The following is a 17,603-nucleotide window of genomic DNA, read 5'->3' as shown; positions in this document are numbered from 1 at the left end:
AATCTCGGTTAGATTTTCTACTCTATAAATCTATATAGATATAATAATACTGTAAATATTATAATCTTTACTCTATATTCTATACTAATTATTATTAGATTTTCTAATAATATAAAGAGTAATAGCTATTTTAACTCTTTACTCTCTATTTATAATCTGTATCTGTCAATTATAAATAATATTGTAGACTATTATATCAACTCTGATAGACAGTATATATTTATTCTCAAGATAGTATCTTATATAGGTCAGAAAAATAGAATAATAATATATAATATATTTTATATTATTTATATAATCTCTGGAACTCTATACTAGATCTATATTTATTTTTTTATAGTTAGATACTTTATCTAGATATTTTATTATTTTATTAATTTTTATCTCTAGAAAAATTACTATATTATCTATAAAAATCTGCTAAATATTTTCTATTTTCTATTATTCTGTAATATAAATATAATAGCTACTATATTCTCTACTCTAAATAGTTATTACTATCTCTGTATTATAGAGAAAAATAGCTTATAGAACTTATTTTTTTATTAGATTCAGTTTAATTTTTTGATATCTATTTTATTCTAAGTAAGTAATTCAGTAAATCTATCTATTATTAGTATAGTATTAAATATTCTACTGTAATCTTATACTAATATTATTTTAGATACTCTGTCTTTATTATTAATACTGATAAGTTTAGTATCTACTGTATTTATTTCTTTTATATTCTTTATAGAGCTGTCCTTTATTGTATTAAATAAATAATCTACTAAGAATTCTTTATCTGATAGTAAGTATAAGAAAAAAAAGAAGAGATCCTCTACTATTTTTATTTTAAAGGATAATTATCTATCTTTACTTGACTAGCTTTCTTAACTACAAAATAATAATAATATCTGATATCTAACTATAGTATAACCAGTATATTGTTCCAGAGCTTCGGATCCTAAGATCTATAGGTAGAAAAAGATTATTTAAAATACTATATAGATATATTATCTATTTTATATTCTATAGTAATATCTAGGAGACTACTTAATATATTTTATAGATAGAGAAGAAGATCCTGTATTTTATTTTTCTAATTTTTTTAAAGTTATAGTAATAACTGGTAAGCAGGATTTCTATTTACCTGCCAGGAATTTAGTTATCTGTAATTGACTGTATATAGGCTGTACAAGGCGCGGTCCTTACTACTTGTAAGGATATATATAAGAATTAATATTATTTTTATTATAATTTATCTTTACTTTAAGTTGTTACAAAGCAGGTTTACAAGAAAAACTTTAATATATTAACTATAATTATTTATATAGCCCGGGTAAGTTATATAATTTATATAGCTAGTTACAGAGAATATATTATAGAAGAGACAGAGTTTACTGTCTATAAGATTATTTAACTATAAAGTAAATATTCTATTGTCTCTATAATAGTATAGATTTCTCTATATAATAAAAAAATAGTAAGTTATTTTCTAGATCTGCCGATATTTCAAGTATATCTACTCTGTATTTTTTATCTATAGAAATAGTTACAGATCAATATCTCTTGTAGTAGCCAGAATTCTCTTGTGTATCTGCTGAACTGTCTCTCTTATATTTATAACAGAACTGATCCGGTAATTCTGAAGAAGACTTGCAATGACCACTATAAACTCTATTTATAAGAATTTATTACTTGGACAGTTCTGTGGTCTATCTGACCAGGGGAAGTATATGTACTGTACTGGAGTGATAAGCTGTTCCCTCCCAATCGAAATCGCTGTGTCCAACTTGGTGGGTGCGATCCATCGTGAAGGTTTCCATTCCAGAGGATCTTCCCAGTGTTGAGGATCGATGTGCATCGTGAGAAGGCTGGGATTGATTCCTACTTTTGGTGGGATGATTATAGTTTTCTCGCCCACTTTCAGTGGTTGGGGCTGGCCGTTGGTCCATTTGGGTAGGGAGGGGATCGGGGGGTAGAGACGGAGGGTTTCAAGCTGTCCGGATGAGCATTCAAATATACTTCTTTCGATCAAAAAAAGGTGGCCATACCATGATAGCTCGACAGCGACTGAGCTTGGGGAAAAGGTCAGCATATCGACCCCTGATGTCCGTCAACAGGAGCTCCTCGGCAACCCAGTCTTGCACCTCAGGGTACGCGGCCAAGAGAAGGAAGGCAAAACTCAGCGTATTAGCCGTTGTATCATGTCCCGCGAAGTTGATTACAAAGATGTTGCCGAATATCTCGTCGATAGTCAGTCCTTGTAGCGGCACACCCTTGGTTTTACCCCCTGCGTCGTGCTGCTTGAGATTCATGGCGCGCACAAACGACGTCATTAGACCACCCGAGCCAGCCTGGCCGTTGTTCAACGCCTGTACCTCCTCGTCCAGCATACGTACCATGTGCTGCTGAAAGTCCGTCGCGGCTTTGGCCAACCGATTCCACGATTCCGGGGCAAATGAAAGAGAGAGGAATCACCGCGGCATAATCATCAACAAGATGGCATTATCGAGCACGGTTTGCAGCGCATCCCGATAGCTTCCAGAGTCACCTTCTGTCCGGTAGCAGCTCTCACCAGCACTCTGAAAAGGATACGATTTCCGAAATCCTATAGCAGCGAGGACATTCAACGAGAGTGTGCGGGTATCCCTCGCGACGCTGGAGATCTTCTCGAGGTCTGGAGAGGCCCAGATGTCAAGCATCTGGCGACTCTGCTCAACGCTTTCATCCCATACAAAGGACATAGCACTCTCGTTGAAGGGAGTAGCAAGCACTTTTCGATGGCGTGGCCAGTCGGTTGTATTGGCTGTGGAGATACATGGTCCATAGACTTCAAGTACCGCTGCAATGCCGTACAATGATTAGGTACCAGGGTTATGGATACACCATGGTCGATAGAAGACATACTGTACTGTTCCACTGGGCGGATAAAATCTGTCCGCCGTCGGAAGATGTCATGGATTGCTTCTGAATCGGCGACATTGATGTAAATTTCCTTGGGAGTGACCAGCGCCCAGATCGGACCGTAGCGGCGATGCGACTCCCCTCGATCGGCAAAGTACCATCCACGACGAGAGTAGCGACCAAAATTACCCCAGTTGATGGGCAGTCGATCGAGCCAGGGCCAGAGATGGGGCTCCATAATGATCCAAATGAGATTCTGTGGGTCGATCCAGAGCCGCACGAGAGGAATCCTCATCGTGCACGCGCGGCGGTAGTTGATCTCCATAGCTACCAAACTCCAGGCCACATAGGCCAGGGCTAGGGTTTCGAGTAGCAGCAGAAACATGGTTAATGGGTTGGTACAGAGTAGAAAATTAATGGACAGTGAAAAATACAGAGAAAAAGAGGAATTGACGTAGACGAAAAAAAAATAATAAAAAAAGAATAAAAATAGGCACAGGATCCTGGTCGCATTTTAGTCGGTTCGTTTCTTAGTCGTCGGTTCCTCCAGTTACAAATCACGCCCTGCCCTAACTAACTATTTCTTTTTGCCGTGTTTTATTAGTCCAAAGAGACAGGGATCAATAACGGTGGATCTCCAGTCCTACCAATGGCAAATCATTTACTACCTAAGGCTTGTTGGACTTGATAAGCCAATGGAGGGAGGCAATCAGCTAATCCTCACGTTGACTCGCCGTAAGGTATAGGTATACGGAAGGATGTCATATACATATTGCTTAGAAGCACAAATTGCGTACGTCGCTGAGAAAACAGACAGGCCTCTAATCTAACCAATGTTGACAATGAAAGACAAGAAGCCAAGAGGGAACAGACGGACGGATCACGATCATATTTTCCAGAAATTGAGAACCATTCACAGAAATTCGAGGTCTTCCACCAGAAGGTGTTCTCTGATCTCACAGTTGAGCGATATCGATGCAGCACCAGCGGCATAGCAGACTCAGGCAGTTGCAACACAGCTGTCTCCGACTACTGGGACATGCGATGGAGCAGCGCTCGTCGAGATGAAGTTACTATTTGAGGGGATTGCAGTCTTCAAGGGTGCAGCACTCGTCGACAGATTGGCATTGCTCGATGAGGTTGCATTGTAGGAAGAGTCTCCCGTGAGATCAATGCAGGCAAAACTCATTTTCGTGGTGGGAGAAGAAGCCAATGCATATACAGCCTGCGAGAGATCCCAGTCCATGCTCACATATGGCCAGCAGATCCGACCATCGGCCATGGTCACCATGTCCCCAGCGACGAAAGTATCAGTGCTTTTCAACGGGCTGCCGACCTGTTTTCCGTCGGAATCTACCTGTTGAAAGAAGGTACCAGCAAACTGCCCGCGGCATCCCATAGCCACAAAGTCGCAAATCGGATCTGAGATCTCCTCCCACGTCACCAGTGCGCTGTTGTTTCCGAAGGTCGCTGCATGCGCATTCGAACAGTCGTTTGCGCCCTCAGTCAGCCAATTGATCTGCTTATCGCCGTCTTCGGCGCCGACTTCCGAGGTTGCCTGCTCTCCAACAAGGGTGTCTTTATTAGAGAGCAGGGAGATGGCGACATTCCGATTGTTGGTGCGATTCAGGGCATGAGTGTAGCCACTTCCCATCCACGTGTTTTCCGTGAGATCCATCGCACCGCGCGAAACCCAGGCGAAGATATACCGACTGCTGTCCGCAAACCGAGCGAGAGCACTGTAACTGCCGGACATGCCCCCCATCGGCTCTCCCGAGGCTCCGTTGGTAGTATTCTCATTGGACATTTTCACCCCGTCGCTGGACATGCCCAGCGTTCTGGTATTCAGCCATATCGCCCCCTGGTCTTCCGCGCAGATGCTGGCAAACGGAGGTTCATCGGCCGACTCAAAAGCGATGCCTGTGTTATGGCTACAGCCCCAGGAGCTGCTAGCCCCTGCGATGGTGACCAGGGTTCCATTATCTGCCACGTACTGAATACTGTCACCGTAGTGTCCTGCTGCATCGCCCGAGTAATCGGTGATGACAAAGTAGGCGCCATAGAGACCGGCTTGCTCCGAGTAGACCAGATCGCCATTGAGATCAGGCGATGCGGAGAGGCCGTCGGTCTCGTGGACACCAGGTCCACCCAACCACGCCTTCCACGTTTGTTTACCATCCGTGTATCGATACAGGATGGGGACTGGCGTGTCACTGGGGGGTGCATTGGTCGTTCCCGATGGCATGGCCTCGTTCGTCAGGAGGGCAAAACCATCATTATGGGCAACGAGCCCTCCCGCTACGCTGCGTCGTTAGCACCCCACATGGTGATCCATTATACAGTCATCACGTACCTTCCTTGCCACCAGGAACCGTAACCGACGTCCCAGTCGCTTCAAATGTATTTACATCCACTTGCTGCACATGAATGTCTGTTTCGCTCGAGTCGAGATAGGCGATGTAAGCTGACTTGCCATCGGGGGAGACCGCAAATGGCGTTCGTCGATGGTGAGGGTACCCAGTCCAGTAGGCCTCTTTGATGGGATTAAAAGAACTCTGGAGTGCCAGCACCTCAGGATATTTGTGCAAGTTGGATTCGGTCAAGTCCGCCGTGACGCGCAGCGCCACAGAGAGCAAAGAAAGAGCGACAATCCCTCTCATGGTGAGTGGATGGATGACAATGCCTTGGTGTAAGTCAGGGCATTTGTTGCAACGGGCCTCACGGTAATATATCCAAATCGGCAGTACACCAAGCTATGTCGGCCAGGCAGGGCGTTTCTTATTCCTGTTTCTTGCCATCCTGCAGGGGAACTCCCGGGTTTCTCAGTCTGAAACATATAATGTACTCCACCAATGGGCGCACTATCGCTAGGCTCTACTAAGCTCTATATCCCGAATTTCAATTACCGTCTACTGAAGGCGCTTCACAGGTGGATATGATGTTTCACTCTCATCACCGCACGGATCAAAACCCCTTCCGGTGTACCAAGATATCATCGACCAAGCAGCAATAGCTGAGACAGTGGCAACCGTCAGAGTGTGTCAAGCTAATAGTTTAATCAATCCGAGGGAATGGTTCGATAGACTACACCTGTAGGGTAGAGGTGAGTCTCCCCGGAGAACTCGATACCCGCTGCCAAGAGTGGGAGGGAGCCACAGACCCTCATGACTGTGCGATCTATCTTGCGGGCAGAGGTCCGAAGAGGATGAATAGTATAGGGGCAAATATGAAGTTTGATTAGCTGGCTGGCGAAGTTCGTCCTCCTCTGAGAATCCCAAGCCGGGGGGGAGGGGGGCCCTTAAAGACAGAATATCAGGGTAAAAGTTGCGCGACAACTAGATTTTTGCCGATCTAAATCGATCCTTCTCGGTTCTTTGTTGGATCATAAGTGACAGCTTTCAGTAAGGATCCTTCGGGTGCTTTTTTCTGGAACTGGAGACCGTTGTTTGACGCCCACAGGTGGTGAAACAGTAGCCCGAAGGATACGCTCCCTTAATTTCAAGAAATGCCGAGGATCCACCGAGAGAAATACGGAACTCCCGCGACCACGCCGAGACCCCGTGGTTTTAGAATAATACTTTATGTTATCCAGTATTCCTACAGGTTTAGCAGCTTCTCCTGCAATCAGACCGATGTTCAATTTACCCTGCGGTCTAGACCCAACCCTGATTTCGAGACTCCGAAATGGAACCGAAACTCGACGGTCCGTACCCCACAAGTGGATGAAAAAACACATACAAGATGAAGAGATAGTACCTGGTTTACACCGGAGAATGGTGGCAAGTGAAGACTTATCTTTGGGAAGTACTAGCAGATGCTTCTTGGGCCCTTGTGCTTGAGGGGCTGGCATTTAAGTTGAACCGAATATAACACTTTTCTGTTTGGCAGAGGCCATCATCTTGTTACTCTTCAGCGGACAAGGTGGAGAATCACGAAATAGCAGGGGGACTCGTCACATTTGTGCCAGGCAGTGGAATGGAGATGGACCACAACTGGTGGAGAGCATTTGTCGTTATCCTTCATCCCCATCCACACACTTGGGGATGCTTACAACTCCGTGATACCTAGTATGTTTAGTGTATCGCCTCATCTGTCAGCCTGTCCTGGTTTATCTTCTGAACAAAGTGATGACGAGTTTAACTAGTCAGCTAGAATGTTCTCATACATGAATGATCTGTGCGAGATTCATACATATGTCTCACCAAACGAAGAAAAACTAGCACGACATTCTACTAAATATGGCTATTAATCGGTGGCAGCGCGGCCTGCAGCTTTCGCCAGGAATGACTGCCGCGCTGTGCAGCAGTTTCTGGTTGAAACTCAGGCGCCCGCATTCTCCGATCAAAGATCTCTAGAGACACCCAGCCATTAAACCCTTTATCTGCAATCCAGGTCTTTGCCACTTCTGGTATTGGCATGTATCCACCCATCTCGGTCTCCAGCGGGAATGGCCGAGCATGGCGTGACCATGTAAACTGTGGCGCCTCGCCTTCGAGATACCACGGGTGAGACGTTGAAAAGGGGGGATCGAACCGTTCACCGTCGGAGAGTTGCACATAGAAGATCTTGTCTAGCGGGCAGTGATCTTGAAAATCACGTAGTGATTCTTGCAGATTACGGTCCGCGTTGGGCAGCTTGCCCGATGGATCGAACGGACTGCCCCAGAGCTTCGTGAGCTCGTGGAAGGTATCTAAACAAAGTCCAAAATTCGGTCGATCCACACGTTTAACAATGTGTAGCGCACTTTGCCATGTCGAGCAATGTGTAGACCACGACATAGGCTCGTAGGCAATGGCAATAATCGGCTGCTGAGCACGGGCCAGATCCGCCAACTGTTGCAGCTCCTGGACGATCACTGCCTCTTCCCCAGTACAATCGGTGCTATACTGAGCCGGCACTTGTAGATACGTTGCGTTTAGTATTCTCGCAATATCGATCCACTTCGTGGCAAGTTGGAGCCTTTCCTCGAGAGGTGAGTTATGTCCTTCGAAGTTCTCAAATGGAGCCAGTGACAGAATCTCGATCTGGTGCGTTTCACATATCCTTTGAATCTCTGTGGCTGCCTCTGACAGGGGAAGGTTCTTCTCTCGTGCGTACACTTCAATGTCAGAGAACACGATCTCAATGCCCGCAAAACCATGAGAAGCAGCGACCTTAACCTTGTGGTCTAAGAGATGAGAAGGGTGCTGGCCTAATGACAAGCTGCCGATTGCTAATTTATTGCCTAACATGTTTCGTCTTGGACCGGGTACGGCGGTTTAGATTCGAGGGGGATATGAGGATATGATTATTCATGATGCTGGTGGGAGACCTTACGCTGGTTTAAATGTTGTATGGACGGAAATTGATTTCCGCAACGGAACCAAGGCAGAAAACAGCGATTCCTCTCGATTTCCGAAATGAGGGGACACCAGGTTTTGGCAACAGGAGCTCTGGTTCTTTTCGTGATCCTCATCCTTGGAAATATAAATGATGCTATGGCCCTGCGCTTGTCAAATCATATTTCACTGAATGGACTCAGTTACTTCCACTAGAAAACTAGACGGCCCTTCCTTTCCACAACCTCCTTACGTCTCGGGCTCCCGGCCCCGGTTCATACATGAGCCATGAATATCCAAAAGGCTTACAAATAGTAACTAGACTCAAGAGGAACAGAAGGTAGGTTTGACTCGCATCATTTCCCAAGTCTCCCCACAGCATTGCTCGATCTTGTCTCAGCTCAATGTGCCTTTGGTGTTGAGTGGCCGAAACCGATCTCATCTAAAGAAGTATTCATCAAATTGGATAATTCTGGATGTAGCCAATTGCTCAACAGAACCTATATCGACTTTATGTGGGACACGCATGAAGGGCTGGCGAACAGAGAAGATAATAAGAGGCATATACATCACAGCCGTGGGGTCCATCTTGTAGGAGAAGAAGTAGTGGGCCAATGCGGTTGGGGAACGGATGGCGTTGTCGAGTATGTAGAGCCTTCAAAGCAGGGATTCTCAAATGATCATCTCTTTCACTAGGATGAGCTTCTCCCTCGTTGCATCATGGACGCCATCAGCGGTGAATCTGCCGAATTCATTACGGACGATCATTTGGGTGGCCGAAGTCTGGAGATGTTTAGTATTGAATGAGTAGATAGTTGATATGATGAGTAACTAAAAGTGAACGCTAGTTTATCATTTTCAGGCCTCGGGTCTCCATAGCCCGTAGCTATGTATCATATTCTTGAGAAGGGAAGTTCGACCCTAAACTAGGGTACAGCCTGTTTCACTCTGAAAACACCCCGAATAGATATCACTAACCCCTAGATATTCCTAAAATGCTATGGTCTACCCCCAACGCATCACTATTGGTCTTGTTGTATGTAGGGCTGCTTACTCGGCTAAGAAGATACCAGAAAGGAGAGTTTACGATAGTGTCTTGGGCAATACTACCGGAACATCATCCAATTATCAATACTGCTAAATAATCAAGACTGTTAAATATAAGGTAAGTCATTCGCAGCCGTGTCGAGACAACCACCTGGTGATGTGTTGAATACAATCACCCTCACGAGATAGCTAGTTGAATAGCTGTCCACATTATTGCCCCGTTCTTTTTTGGTTCGTCCTTGTTTGTTTCTTTTCCTTGCCCTTTTTTCTTCTTTTTTTTTTAATTACAGCAGGAATTCACGTTCCCTCCACATATAGCTAGCAAGCCTAAAGTCAGCGGAGGCTGGAGGTTGCTGACTTCGAGAAACATACCTAGGTGAATACAAGGTTACAGGGAGCTCAGTACCAGCAGGGCAGGTCACTGGGTTTGTCGGAGGTTCTCCAGGACACCAGGTCAAAGAACCACATCCGTTGGGTGAAACATTGACACATCCAGGGAAACCACCCCCAATTGGATTGATGACATAGTTAAACGTGCCTTGATCACCGGAAACATAGCTCACTTCTACTTGACCGTTAAATTTCACGTCCGCGACTGGTGCACCTGGAACCGATTGCTGCCCCCCAGGTACAACAGTGTACTGATATCCCTGTGGTTCTACATCCACGTGCACATTGATTGGGACATAGTTCGTGATGTCGATGGTACCAGCATTAGCAGGATGGATTCGATGAGGGACATACTGTCGCCAGAAGTAGGCTGGATTTCCCAGGGCAGGGGCGACAATGGCCGCGATTGAGAGCATCGAATACTTCATGTTATCAATGCGTGTGAAATAAATAATATAGGTCAAGATTCATGAAGCAAGGACGGTCCTCGGAAGTTTAGCCATCACCAAACCTCTATTAACCCCACCCCAACTATTTACGTCTTTTCATCTATGCGCAAAGGATTCTACAGATGGTCAGTATGACCTCGACGAAATATAGTCATGATGTAATGTCCTATGTTTTTGTCTATCAGTAACTTCCCTATCTAGTATACCTGTCAGTACCTTTCTAGACCAGATGCCAAAAGATATAGGACATAAGTCTGTGTCAGATGCTAAGCTTGTTCAGTTCCATGGCTGAGTACACCTAATCTGTGATAGACGTTCAAGTCATTCTCCCGGAAGTCTCGGAAGAAGAGTCAATTCACTGCAAACGGCTGTCGACCATCTAAATGAAGCGTCATGTACGACGGATGAAGAATGAGTCCATATATTGTGTGGAGATCGCTGCCTGTCATACGACTTGATGCAAGCCGCAATTGGTAGACTGACTCGGATACTAATCAAAAGTTCCATTTTATATGGAAGACCGAGATGGCCAAGCGGGGACTTGCACTAAAGGTATTCGGGAACCAAGAGTTGGTTTAGCCAGAACCAAGACCGAGTTTAATCATACGCTGCCTCGCCATTTTATATTCGGACCGAATGTACCAATGACACGCGATTGCAATACTGAGCGCCAGGCCAAGTTTTTAGCTGTCAAGCAAAAGCAGGGCGTCCGTATTGGAGCTGGCGTAGGCGCCTGTGCGCATGACTATCAGTACTGCCAATAACGACCAATAACAAAACAGGATGAGTAATGGCGAAGGGCAAATCCGACCAACGACTGATAGTGATACTGAAGGCAAGAAGTCAAGTTATGAAGACAACCCGCCTAGGACAAGTGATGTATGAGAGCCATAGATAAGATAGACGGAATCACCAGTGAGCAAGTGGTAGAAGACCATGCCAACAGCAACTACCTGTCGGCAATGGAAGATAGCAAATGCGACGAACGCTCGGAAAAAGATGGGATAGTCTACAAGTCCAAAGGAGCAACAACTGAAAATGGTGAATCGACTTTCAGGTCTCTGTCCGCGGGTTGCACATATAGGAGGCCTGGTCTGTATTCGTCATGTTTATAGTGTCCCTGTTAGTAGTTTTCTGTTCAGGCTAGTTCAGCAGTTGAATCACTTCGCAATCTTTTGGATTCCTTAATTCAGATATTATTTGACTGAGAATCGTCGGCAACTACACCAGCATCGCAGAGCAAAGGCTTGCTCTTGCTGAAGCGTTAGGACCTCCGAATGATTCCAGAATGGAGTTGCATCACCGGCTTTCCTATACATACATTGGTTCTTCGGCCAGTCCGAACACAAACAATGCACTACAACAGGAGAAGTACAAGCAAAAAAATACGAGGTGTTGGAAGAGGATGGAAAAGGACCTGGTGGTGCTATAGGAAAGAGTTCCCATTAAGACTATCTACGAGTGGCCCATATCCACTTTGAAAACCAGGACACCTGCCTTCAGTGTTGATTCAGCTGCCGATGGGGATCGAAGCGCATAGCCAGGAATTGCCTCTTTGGTCACACACAAGTCATAAAGGACAAAGAAAACGTGCAGAGCCTATCGTCCGAAGGAGCTAAAAGCCAATGTTGATCACCGGTGGCGCCATGAAGATTCAATGACTTCCGCCGCTGTCGTAATCTTGATGTCGGGAAATTGAGTGTCCAAAAGATCATCGCTGGAAATAGTGTATCCCCCAGTGCCAGATATAAAGTGAAATAATGCGAGAATGTGCTCCGTTGACTGTCCAGTACTTTCGAGTCCAGTTTCCTCGAATTCGGGGAAAGATATTCGGCCGTTTCGAAGGTCGTCGAGGCTCTCGTTTTTGACGGAAAAGCGTTCACCTGTTGCACGGGTAAGTCAGAGTTCTCATCCACCGCTTTCTGAGTATCATACCTCGGGCTCGTTCCGCCAATTGAAGAATATCCTTGAAGGATGCCGTCTGACCGGCGATAAAACTCACGGGTGACCACTTGGCTAAGTCCATGAGTCTTGCCACAAACCGTGCCATGTCTTGGGAAGTGATGAAATTCATCTTGGTGGTCCCATCGCCCGGAAGAACTGCCCATTTCCTGGCCACGTTGACAGCATTGACCCATGGCTTTAGATGGCTTCGCCAGTGCGGAAGACCATAGTAATCCAGGAATAGCCCGTTGACCACTCGGGTATATTCGAGACTCGATTCCTCTGCCGCACGAGTCGCCGCCAAGGCCCACTTTGCAGTAGGTATCATGGGGATGTGCCTCAAGTTGCTGTCAGCCGCCTTCATTTCTCATCAAAGTAAATGACCATCGACATACTCCTCCTTAAACAACATATCGTATCCACTCACGACAAAGCGCTTCGTCGACCCCGACATGTCTGCCGCACGGATAAGATTGACCTGGGCCTCACTGACGGCATCGGATTCTATGCCGAACGCACAAATGACAGTGTCGACCTCCGCGGCCTCGAGAGTCTTTGCTGTAGCGCCAACATCATCGTAGTCTACCGCTAAGTAGGTGAGCTGGTTGACGAGGTTGGGCGGCTTCCGTTGTACTGAACGTATCAGACTATATCGCAAACACCCCCCAGCGACCGTAACCCATAGGATACCGACTCACCTTGCGCGTGAGGATGAGAACATTGTGCTTGCCATGCGCCACAAGGGCTTCCACGATGGTCTGGCCGACACTGCCGGTTCCCCCTGCGACTGCGATAATCCCCATGATGTCCAAGCTTTAAAAGGGATGTACACAACTTCCGTGTCGAGTGCCCTGGAATGATTCCTTTAGACGGTCGCTAACGTACAGGCGCAATGGCTCGCAAGCAAGAGGACAATCCCCACACCCCGCACGCATTGACAATAAATAGCGGGCTTGGCAAAATAACCACTAGTGCGGACAATCTGACGCTGTGACTCAATTGACTGTGTGGATTTGTCTATTTATGGATCGACAGGGTGCGTCTGCGGACAATGTTGTCGTTCAAGGTTATGTTCTGTGTATCTTTACTCGATGCTGCATGCTGTCACTGTAGCCCTCACCCGGCTTACATGAATCCTGAGGGTGCAGTGCGAGTCCTGCACACACAAATACCACCAATGCATGGCATATGCCCCTCGCAATCGTTCCATATAATCCATTTCGCTGGAACGCATTCCCTGTCCCGTTGATATTGGGACACTGGGCTCTGGAAGTGTACGAATCACCGTCGTCCGGATAGCTTGCAAGTACCCTCTAACTCTGATTTTTCATGTTGACCCGGATGTCCCGCATCAATCACGTCTCTGCGAGCTATCCAGAACAGCCGATCGCCAGTGGCGACACTACTCTACTTCGGTGTGAGTTGGACGTACAGTCCATCCCTCCCGTGTTAGGTTGCGAGCGGCGTCAAATTCCTCGTCATTTGCACCCTGACCACCCAGCTAAGCCGGATCCTCGATTGTGCATCATGGTATCACGACTTCCACCAACCTAAAGTGGATTCCAGGGTGGGGATCTGAGTCGACAAGGATCTGGGGATGCCATGTCGATGAGAGGCTGATGGGTTGGTTGCCCCAGGCAGGCATGCCAATGGTTTGCATCATTTGCACTGTTGGCATAGTTTACATTCCGAGTTGCCGGAAGGCGGCAATGGTCACCGGACTGACTTTACTACTCCAATTTACTTCTTTTCTTGCATTCATTCATTCATTCATTCTCTCCGGGGGGTAATTTATAGACACGTTCCCCATGTTCACTTCTTCGCAAGTGCCGCCAATTTGGCTTTGATCGCATCAGCCGACACCTGCTCGTCCCAGATATAATTGACACTGTCCTGCTGCACCGTTGCTTCCGCCCAACGCTTGAACCGCGGCGTGTCCGCCAGCAGGCTCGGGAGCTTCTCACTCAGCAAACCCTGTCTGTGGAAGGAGAGAATGCGCAGAAGGAATGAACCGGTCAGCACCTCGGCCAACGTCAGTTTCTCCCTACCGCCAAAGAACGGGCCCTGGCCATCCGAACCCTCCGGCAATTGATGCTCCAGTTCCGATTTGATCGCAGCGACGAGCGCCTCACCGGCAGCGTCCCGCTCCTCTGTGGTGGAGGCCCGCAAGGATGTCTGGAAGTGAGGTTGGACCTTGCTGAAGAACGTGTCGACGAAGAAGGCGATCCGAGCGCGTTGGAGGGCACCGTGCTCGCTGTTGGATGGAGGGAGGAGGTGCGACGGATGGGCGTCGGCCAGGAATTGGGCAACAACGGCGGACTCCGTAATGATGTGATCACCGTAGGTAATGGAGGGGACAAGACCGCGCTGCAAGGGGACTACCCGTCAATATACGCATGCTGGGAATGTTCGCCGGTTGTAGGCATCGTAGCAATACACATACCGGGTTGATGTCCAGATACCATGGCTCTCGTGGCTTGGTCAGGTCAATGATGACTTCCTCGTAATCCAGTCCCAATTCTTTGAGGGCAATATGCGCACGGTGGGCCCAGGGACACCGGTGGTTGGTATACAACGTGATCTTTGGAGAGGTCATTCTGAGGTTGTTCCTTGATTGTGATCAGAGGGTCACAGGGGAGGGAGGAAACGAGGAAGACGGAGGCAACGGAGATGATTGATATACACCGTAGCGGGGGGTGGGGACGAGTGGATTTCTAATCCATGGTGTGGTGCCAAACCCGAGCGAGATGACGATATCAACTTATCCATCCTCCGTCATCCGTCGAGGGTTATTTGTATATCCGGCTGCCATGCACAACCACCCTCTTGTATATGCCATCCGCAACAAGGAATGTCTAGTCAAATTCACGATTGTGAGAGTCTAGGATGACTCGATGTATCTAGTATTATCTCGAGATCTCCCAATAGACAAATTCACATCTATGTTACGGACACCTGTACGGCCGTTGCTGGAGGGCCTTCGAGTACAGCGTCGGGATGTTGGCAACGCTGGCTTTGGCATTTATATCGTGATTACTCGGTAGCATTTATGCTCGTCCTAGTTTTGAGGGATTTCTGGTGTGTATTCATCCCAGCGGGGTCAGGCCAGGTTAGCATGATTCAGTCGTCGGGAGAACTTGGATACAGAATATATATCTCTCTCTCCTCCGGCTCCTCCGGCCAAGAGACCGACCTACGTAAAATTAGCAATGAAAAAATTAATATCGGTAAAATCTCCGGAAATTTATAACAAATCGTAGAGATATAGATTGAGTTCTATACTGATGTGAAAAAGTAAGCGAAAAAGAGATGGATTCGAGTGAGAATAAAAACATCTGGCGTGTGCCGGTCGGATTTCGAACCCATAGCCTCGAAGGTGCGGAGGCAAAAAATTATGCCACGGAGTTAACAGGATACATAATTTTAAAATATGTAGTAATTAGTTATTTGTGGGTAACAGTTACTGATCTTACCCATAGGATGTTCCCATTGCCCCCGATTGTTCTTCGACAAAAGGCACGCCATCGTTGTTTGGCGAATAGATGATACCTGTATTTGTATTGCGACGTGTGGCATCCTGATCTCCTAATTGGTGGTAACCTTTAGGAACCGACTCGTTGACAAACCCGGTGTTCGCCATGAGCCGCGAGGCCAGACTTGCAACAGAAGACCCTGCATAGGCCCATGAAGCCATTCAATCCGCGATATAGAAGTACTCCAGAGCTTCGCTACATTGAAAATGTGATGGTTGAAAACACTATCGGTATGTACAAAGGTGCACCTCTCTACGCTTTCGAACAAGAAGAAAAGACAGAGCAAACCTACCCTCGCGCTCGCACGAATCAATCAGCCGGATGAAGCCCCGTATACTTCTATCTCGGCCAGACCAACATTACGCGTAGAGGGGCTAACGGAAGTTACTGTGAATACGAGACTTTGCGTGGTTTTCGCTTCAAATTGAATCCGGTTGGGTTTGCCATAATTGTCCAGTGCAGGAACAGTGGTGTTACTTCCATCATCAAACTGAAGAATGCCGCCAGTAACTTGGTCATCGACATTGGGACGGTCATATAGATAGATCTCGGAGATCGACTGCGGTTTGACCCATGTAAGCCTCAAAGTGCTCCCGACTTTGCCACCCACCGTTGCCCATTCTTTGGTTGCTGTTCCTGGATAACCGTCGATTATTCCGTCAATGGCCCTCTCCGCGGTCTGGCCACTGGCAGCGTTCTGGGAAGATGCGGTCACTGTTGCGTTACGGGCGATATTCTCCAGATTAGTTGCAATCACTGTGACCCTGGCTGGCGTACTCCTTGTCTTTCCATTCCCGACCACCAAGCTGAACCCTAGTGTTCCCGGAGATTCAGGACTGGTGAATGACGGTTGCGCAGCGGTGGCATTGGAGAGGATCACACTGGCTCCTCTAATCTGTGTCCACTGATAAGTAAGGGTGGCACCGTTGGGGTCTCGACTTTCCGTACCATCAAGCATGACCTTCTCCCCCAATCCAACTGTTCGACGAGTGCCACGGAGACGGGCATTCGCTACTGGTTCTCCAGTGACAGCATACTGTCGCTGCAGCCATTGTGCCTCATTGCCATTGCCACAACTGGCCAAGTCATGGCAAACTTTCGAATCGTGCGCAGCATATGTGAAGAAAGCAGATTGCTTGGCATTGAGATCATCCCCAAACACGTTCTGGGCCATTGCTTGGATCGAATACCCAGTGTACCCAGTCAACGTATGCGTGGCGGAGTATTGTTCGGCGGCCTCTGCCACATAATACGCCGTGGTGTGGTGGTCACTATGGTCAACATCACCATACGCATGAGCGTAGTCCAGAGTGTTAATCCGATCAGCGTTGAAATCACTCATCAAAGTAGTCAGGGTATCAAGGAGCTCGTCATTGGTGTAGCTGGTCGACCCGTTCACCGTGTGGATGCTACTGATTTCCGACTGCCAGAGCTTCTGGAGACTGGCACTTCCGGTACTCGGAAATCCATCTCCGAGGCCGTTACCGTCGGGCAATTGGAGGAAGACCAGTGATATATCTGGATTCCCTTCGAGGGTGAAGACAGGAATGTTTTTCCCGTCAATGCCAGCGTCCGATTGCGACCAGATGTCACTGACATCGGCCATCTGCGCGTATGCGGCTTGGGAACCCGCCTGGCGTTGCTCCCAGTAGCCAGTAGAAACTTCCCCTGCGTCGCCTGCTGTCAGGAAAACTGTGCGAACTCTGCGGCCGCCTTGAATTTCATGCAGAAGATCGGGGCTGACGAATAGTAGATCATCATCCTGATGCGCGACGATGTTCAAGGTCTGTGCCGCTGAACAGGGTATCCGATAGAGGAAGCCAATGGCTGCGAGAAGAAATGAAGTTCTCATTGTAAGAAGCCTGGGTTGTGCGTGCTATCTGATCTGGAGAGAGCCAACAGTCTTATGTATTTGTTATAAATCATGTTCACTGCACTTCTTCACTTCTTGCGTGGCCTGACATTCCAACGGCGCTGTGTTTGTTGTGTCGACTTTCCCAACCCCTTGCTTCTCACATTGCAGCCAAACCAGA

The 17,603-nt window shown here is 47.2% G+C and overlaps 7 protein-coding genes across 7 annotated transcripts; all 7 read right to left on the bottom strand.

Annotated features, from left to right (window-relative positions):
- Positions 1-1,534: 1,534 nt before the first annotated feature.
- Positions 1,535-3,274, bottom strand: BDV38DRAFT_276416 (cytochrome P450; the record flags this gene model as incomplete). Its single annotated transcript, XM_032058211.1, has 5 exons — positions 1,535-1,650; positions 1,681-1,981; positions 2,037-2,393; positions 2,502-2,827; positions 2,893-3,274. The coding sequence occupies 5 exons, from the start codon at positions 3,272-3,274 to the stop codon at positions 1,535-1,537; spliced, it is 1,482 nt and encodes a 493-aa protein (XP_031906963.1).
- A 615-nt stretch (positions 3,275-3,889) lies between these two features.
- On the bottom strand, positions 3,890-5,549 carry BDV38DRAFT_290977 (uncharacterized protein; the record flags this gene model as incomplete). Its single annotated transcript, XM_032061617.1, has 3 exons — positions 3,890-3,962; positions 4,008-5,187; positions 5,243-5,549. The coding sequence occupies 3 exons, from the start codon at positions 5,547-5,549 to the stop codon at positions 3,890-3,892; spliced, it is 1,560 nt and encodes a 519-aa protein (XP_031906962.1).
- A 1,572-nt stretch (positions 5,550-7,121) lies between these two features.
- Positions 7,122-8,120, bottom strand: BDV38DRAFT_290976 (sugar phosphate isomerase/epimerase family protein; the record flags this gene model as incomplete). The annotated part of the gene is made up of 1 exon (XM_032061616.1): positions 7,122-8,120. One exon carries the CDS (start codon positions 8,118-8,120, stop codon positions 7,122-7,124), a length of 999 nt encoding a protein of 332 aa, XP_031906961.1.
- Positions 8,121-9,538: 1,418 nt separating this feature from the next.
- BDV38DRAFT_290974 (uncharacterized protein) lies at positions 9,539-10,120 on the bottom strand (the record flags this gene model as incomplete). The annotated part of the gene is made up of 2 exons (XM_032061615.1): positions 9,627-10,120; positions 9,539-9,572 (listed from the first exon to the last, which is right to left on the bottom strand). The coding sequence occupies exons 1-2, from the start codon at positions 10,070-10,072 to the stop codon at positions 9,539-9,541; spliced, it is 480 nt and encodes a 159-aa protein (XP_031906960.1). The 5' UTR covers positions 10,073-10,120.
- Positions 10,121-11,649: 1,529 nt separating this feature from the next.
- BDV38DRAFT_39282 (uncharacterized protein) lies at positions 11,650-13,103 on the bottom strand. Its single transcript, XM_032063272.1, has 4 exons — positions 12,736-13,103; positions 12,433-12,659; positions 12,029-12,375; positions 11,650-11,976 (listed from the first exon to the last, which is right to left on the bottom strand). The coding sequence occupies exons 1-4, from the start codon at positions 12,838-12,840 to the stop codon at positions 11,726-11,728; spliced, it is 930 nt and encodes a 309-aa protein (XP_031906959.1). The 5' UTR covers positions 12,841-13,103; the 3' UTR covers positions 11,650-11,725.
- Positions 13,104-13,720: 617 nt separating this feature from the next.
- BDV38DRAFT_39268 (glutathione S-transferase family protein) lies at positions 13,721-14,859 on the bottom strand. The gene is made up of 2 exons (XM_032063271.1): positions 14,481-14,859; positions 13,721-14,404 (listed from the first exon to the last, which is right to left on the bottom strand). Exons 1-2 carry the CDS (start codon positions 14,631-14,633, stop codon positions 13,850-13,852), a joined length of 708 nt encoding a protein of 235 aa, XP_031906958.1. The 5' UTR covers positions 14,634-14,859; the 3' UTR covers positions 13,721-13,849.
- Positions 14,860-15,831: 972 nt separating this feature from the next.
- On the bottom strand, positions 15,832-17,422 carry BDV38DRAFT_290972 (uncharacterized protein; the record flags this gene model as incomplete). Its single annotated transcript, XM_032061614.1, has 1 exon — positions 15,832-17,422. The coding sequence occupies one exon, from the start codon at positions 17,420-17,422 to the stop codon at positions 15,884-15,886; it is 1,539 nt and encodes a 512-aa protein (XP_031906957.1). The 3' UTR covers positions 15,832-15,883.
- Positions 17,423-17,603: the final 181 nt, after the last annotated feature.

This window comes from Aspergillus pseudotamarii, assembly GCF_009193445.1.
Source record: "Aspergillus pseudotamarii strain CBS 117625 unplaced genomic scaffold BDV38scaffold_138, whole genome shotgun sequence".
In the NCBI taxonomy this organism is placed as follows: Eukaryota; Fungi; Ascomycota; class Eurotiomycetes; order Eurotiales; family Aspergillaceae; genus Aspergillus; species Aspergillus pseudotamarii.
The sequence above is the reverse complement of the archived record's forward strand: the minus strand, read 5'-3'. Positions and strand labels throughout refer to the sequence as shown.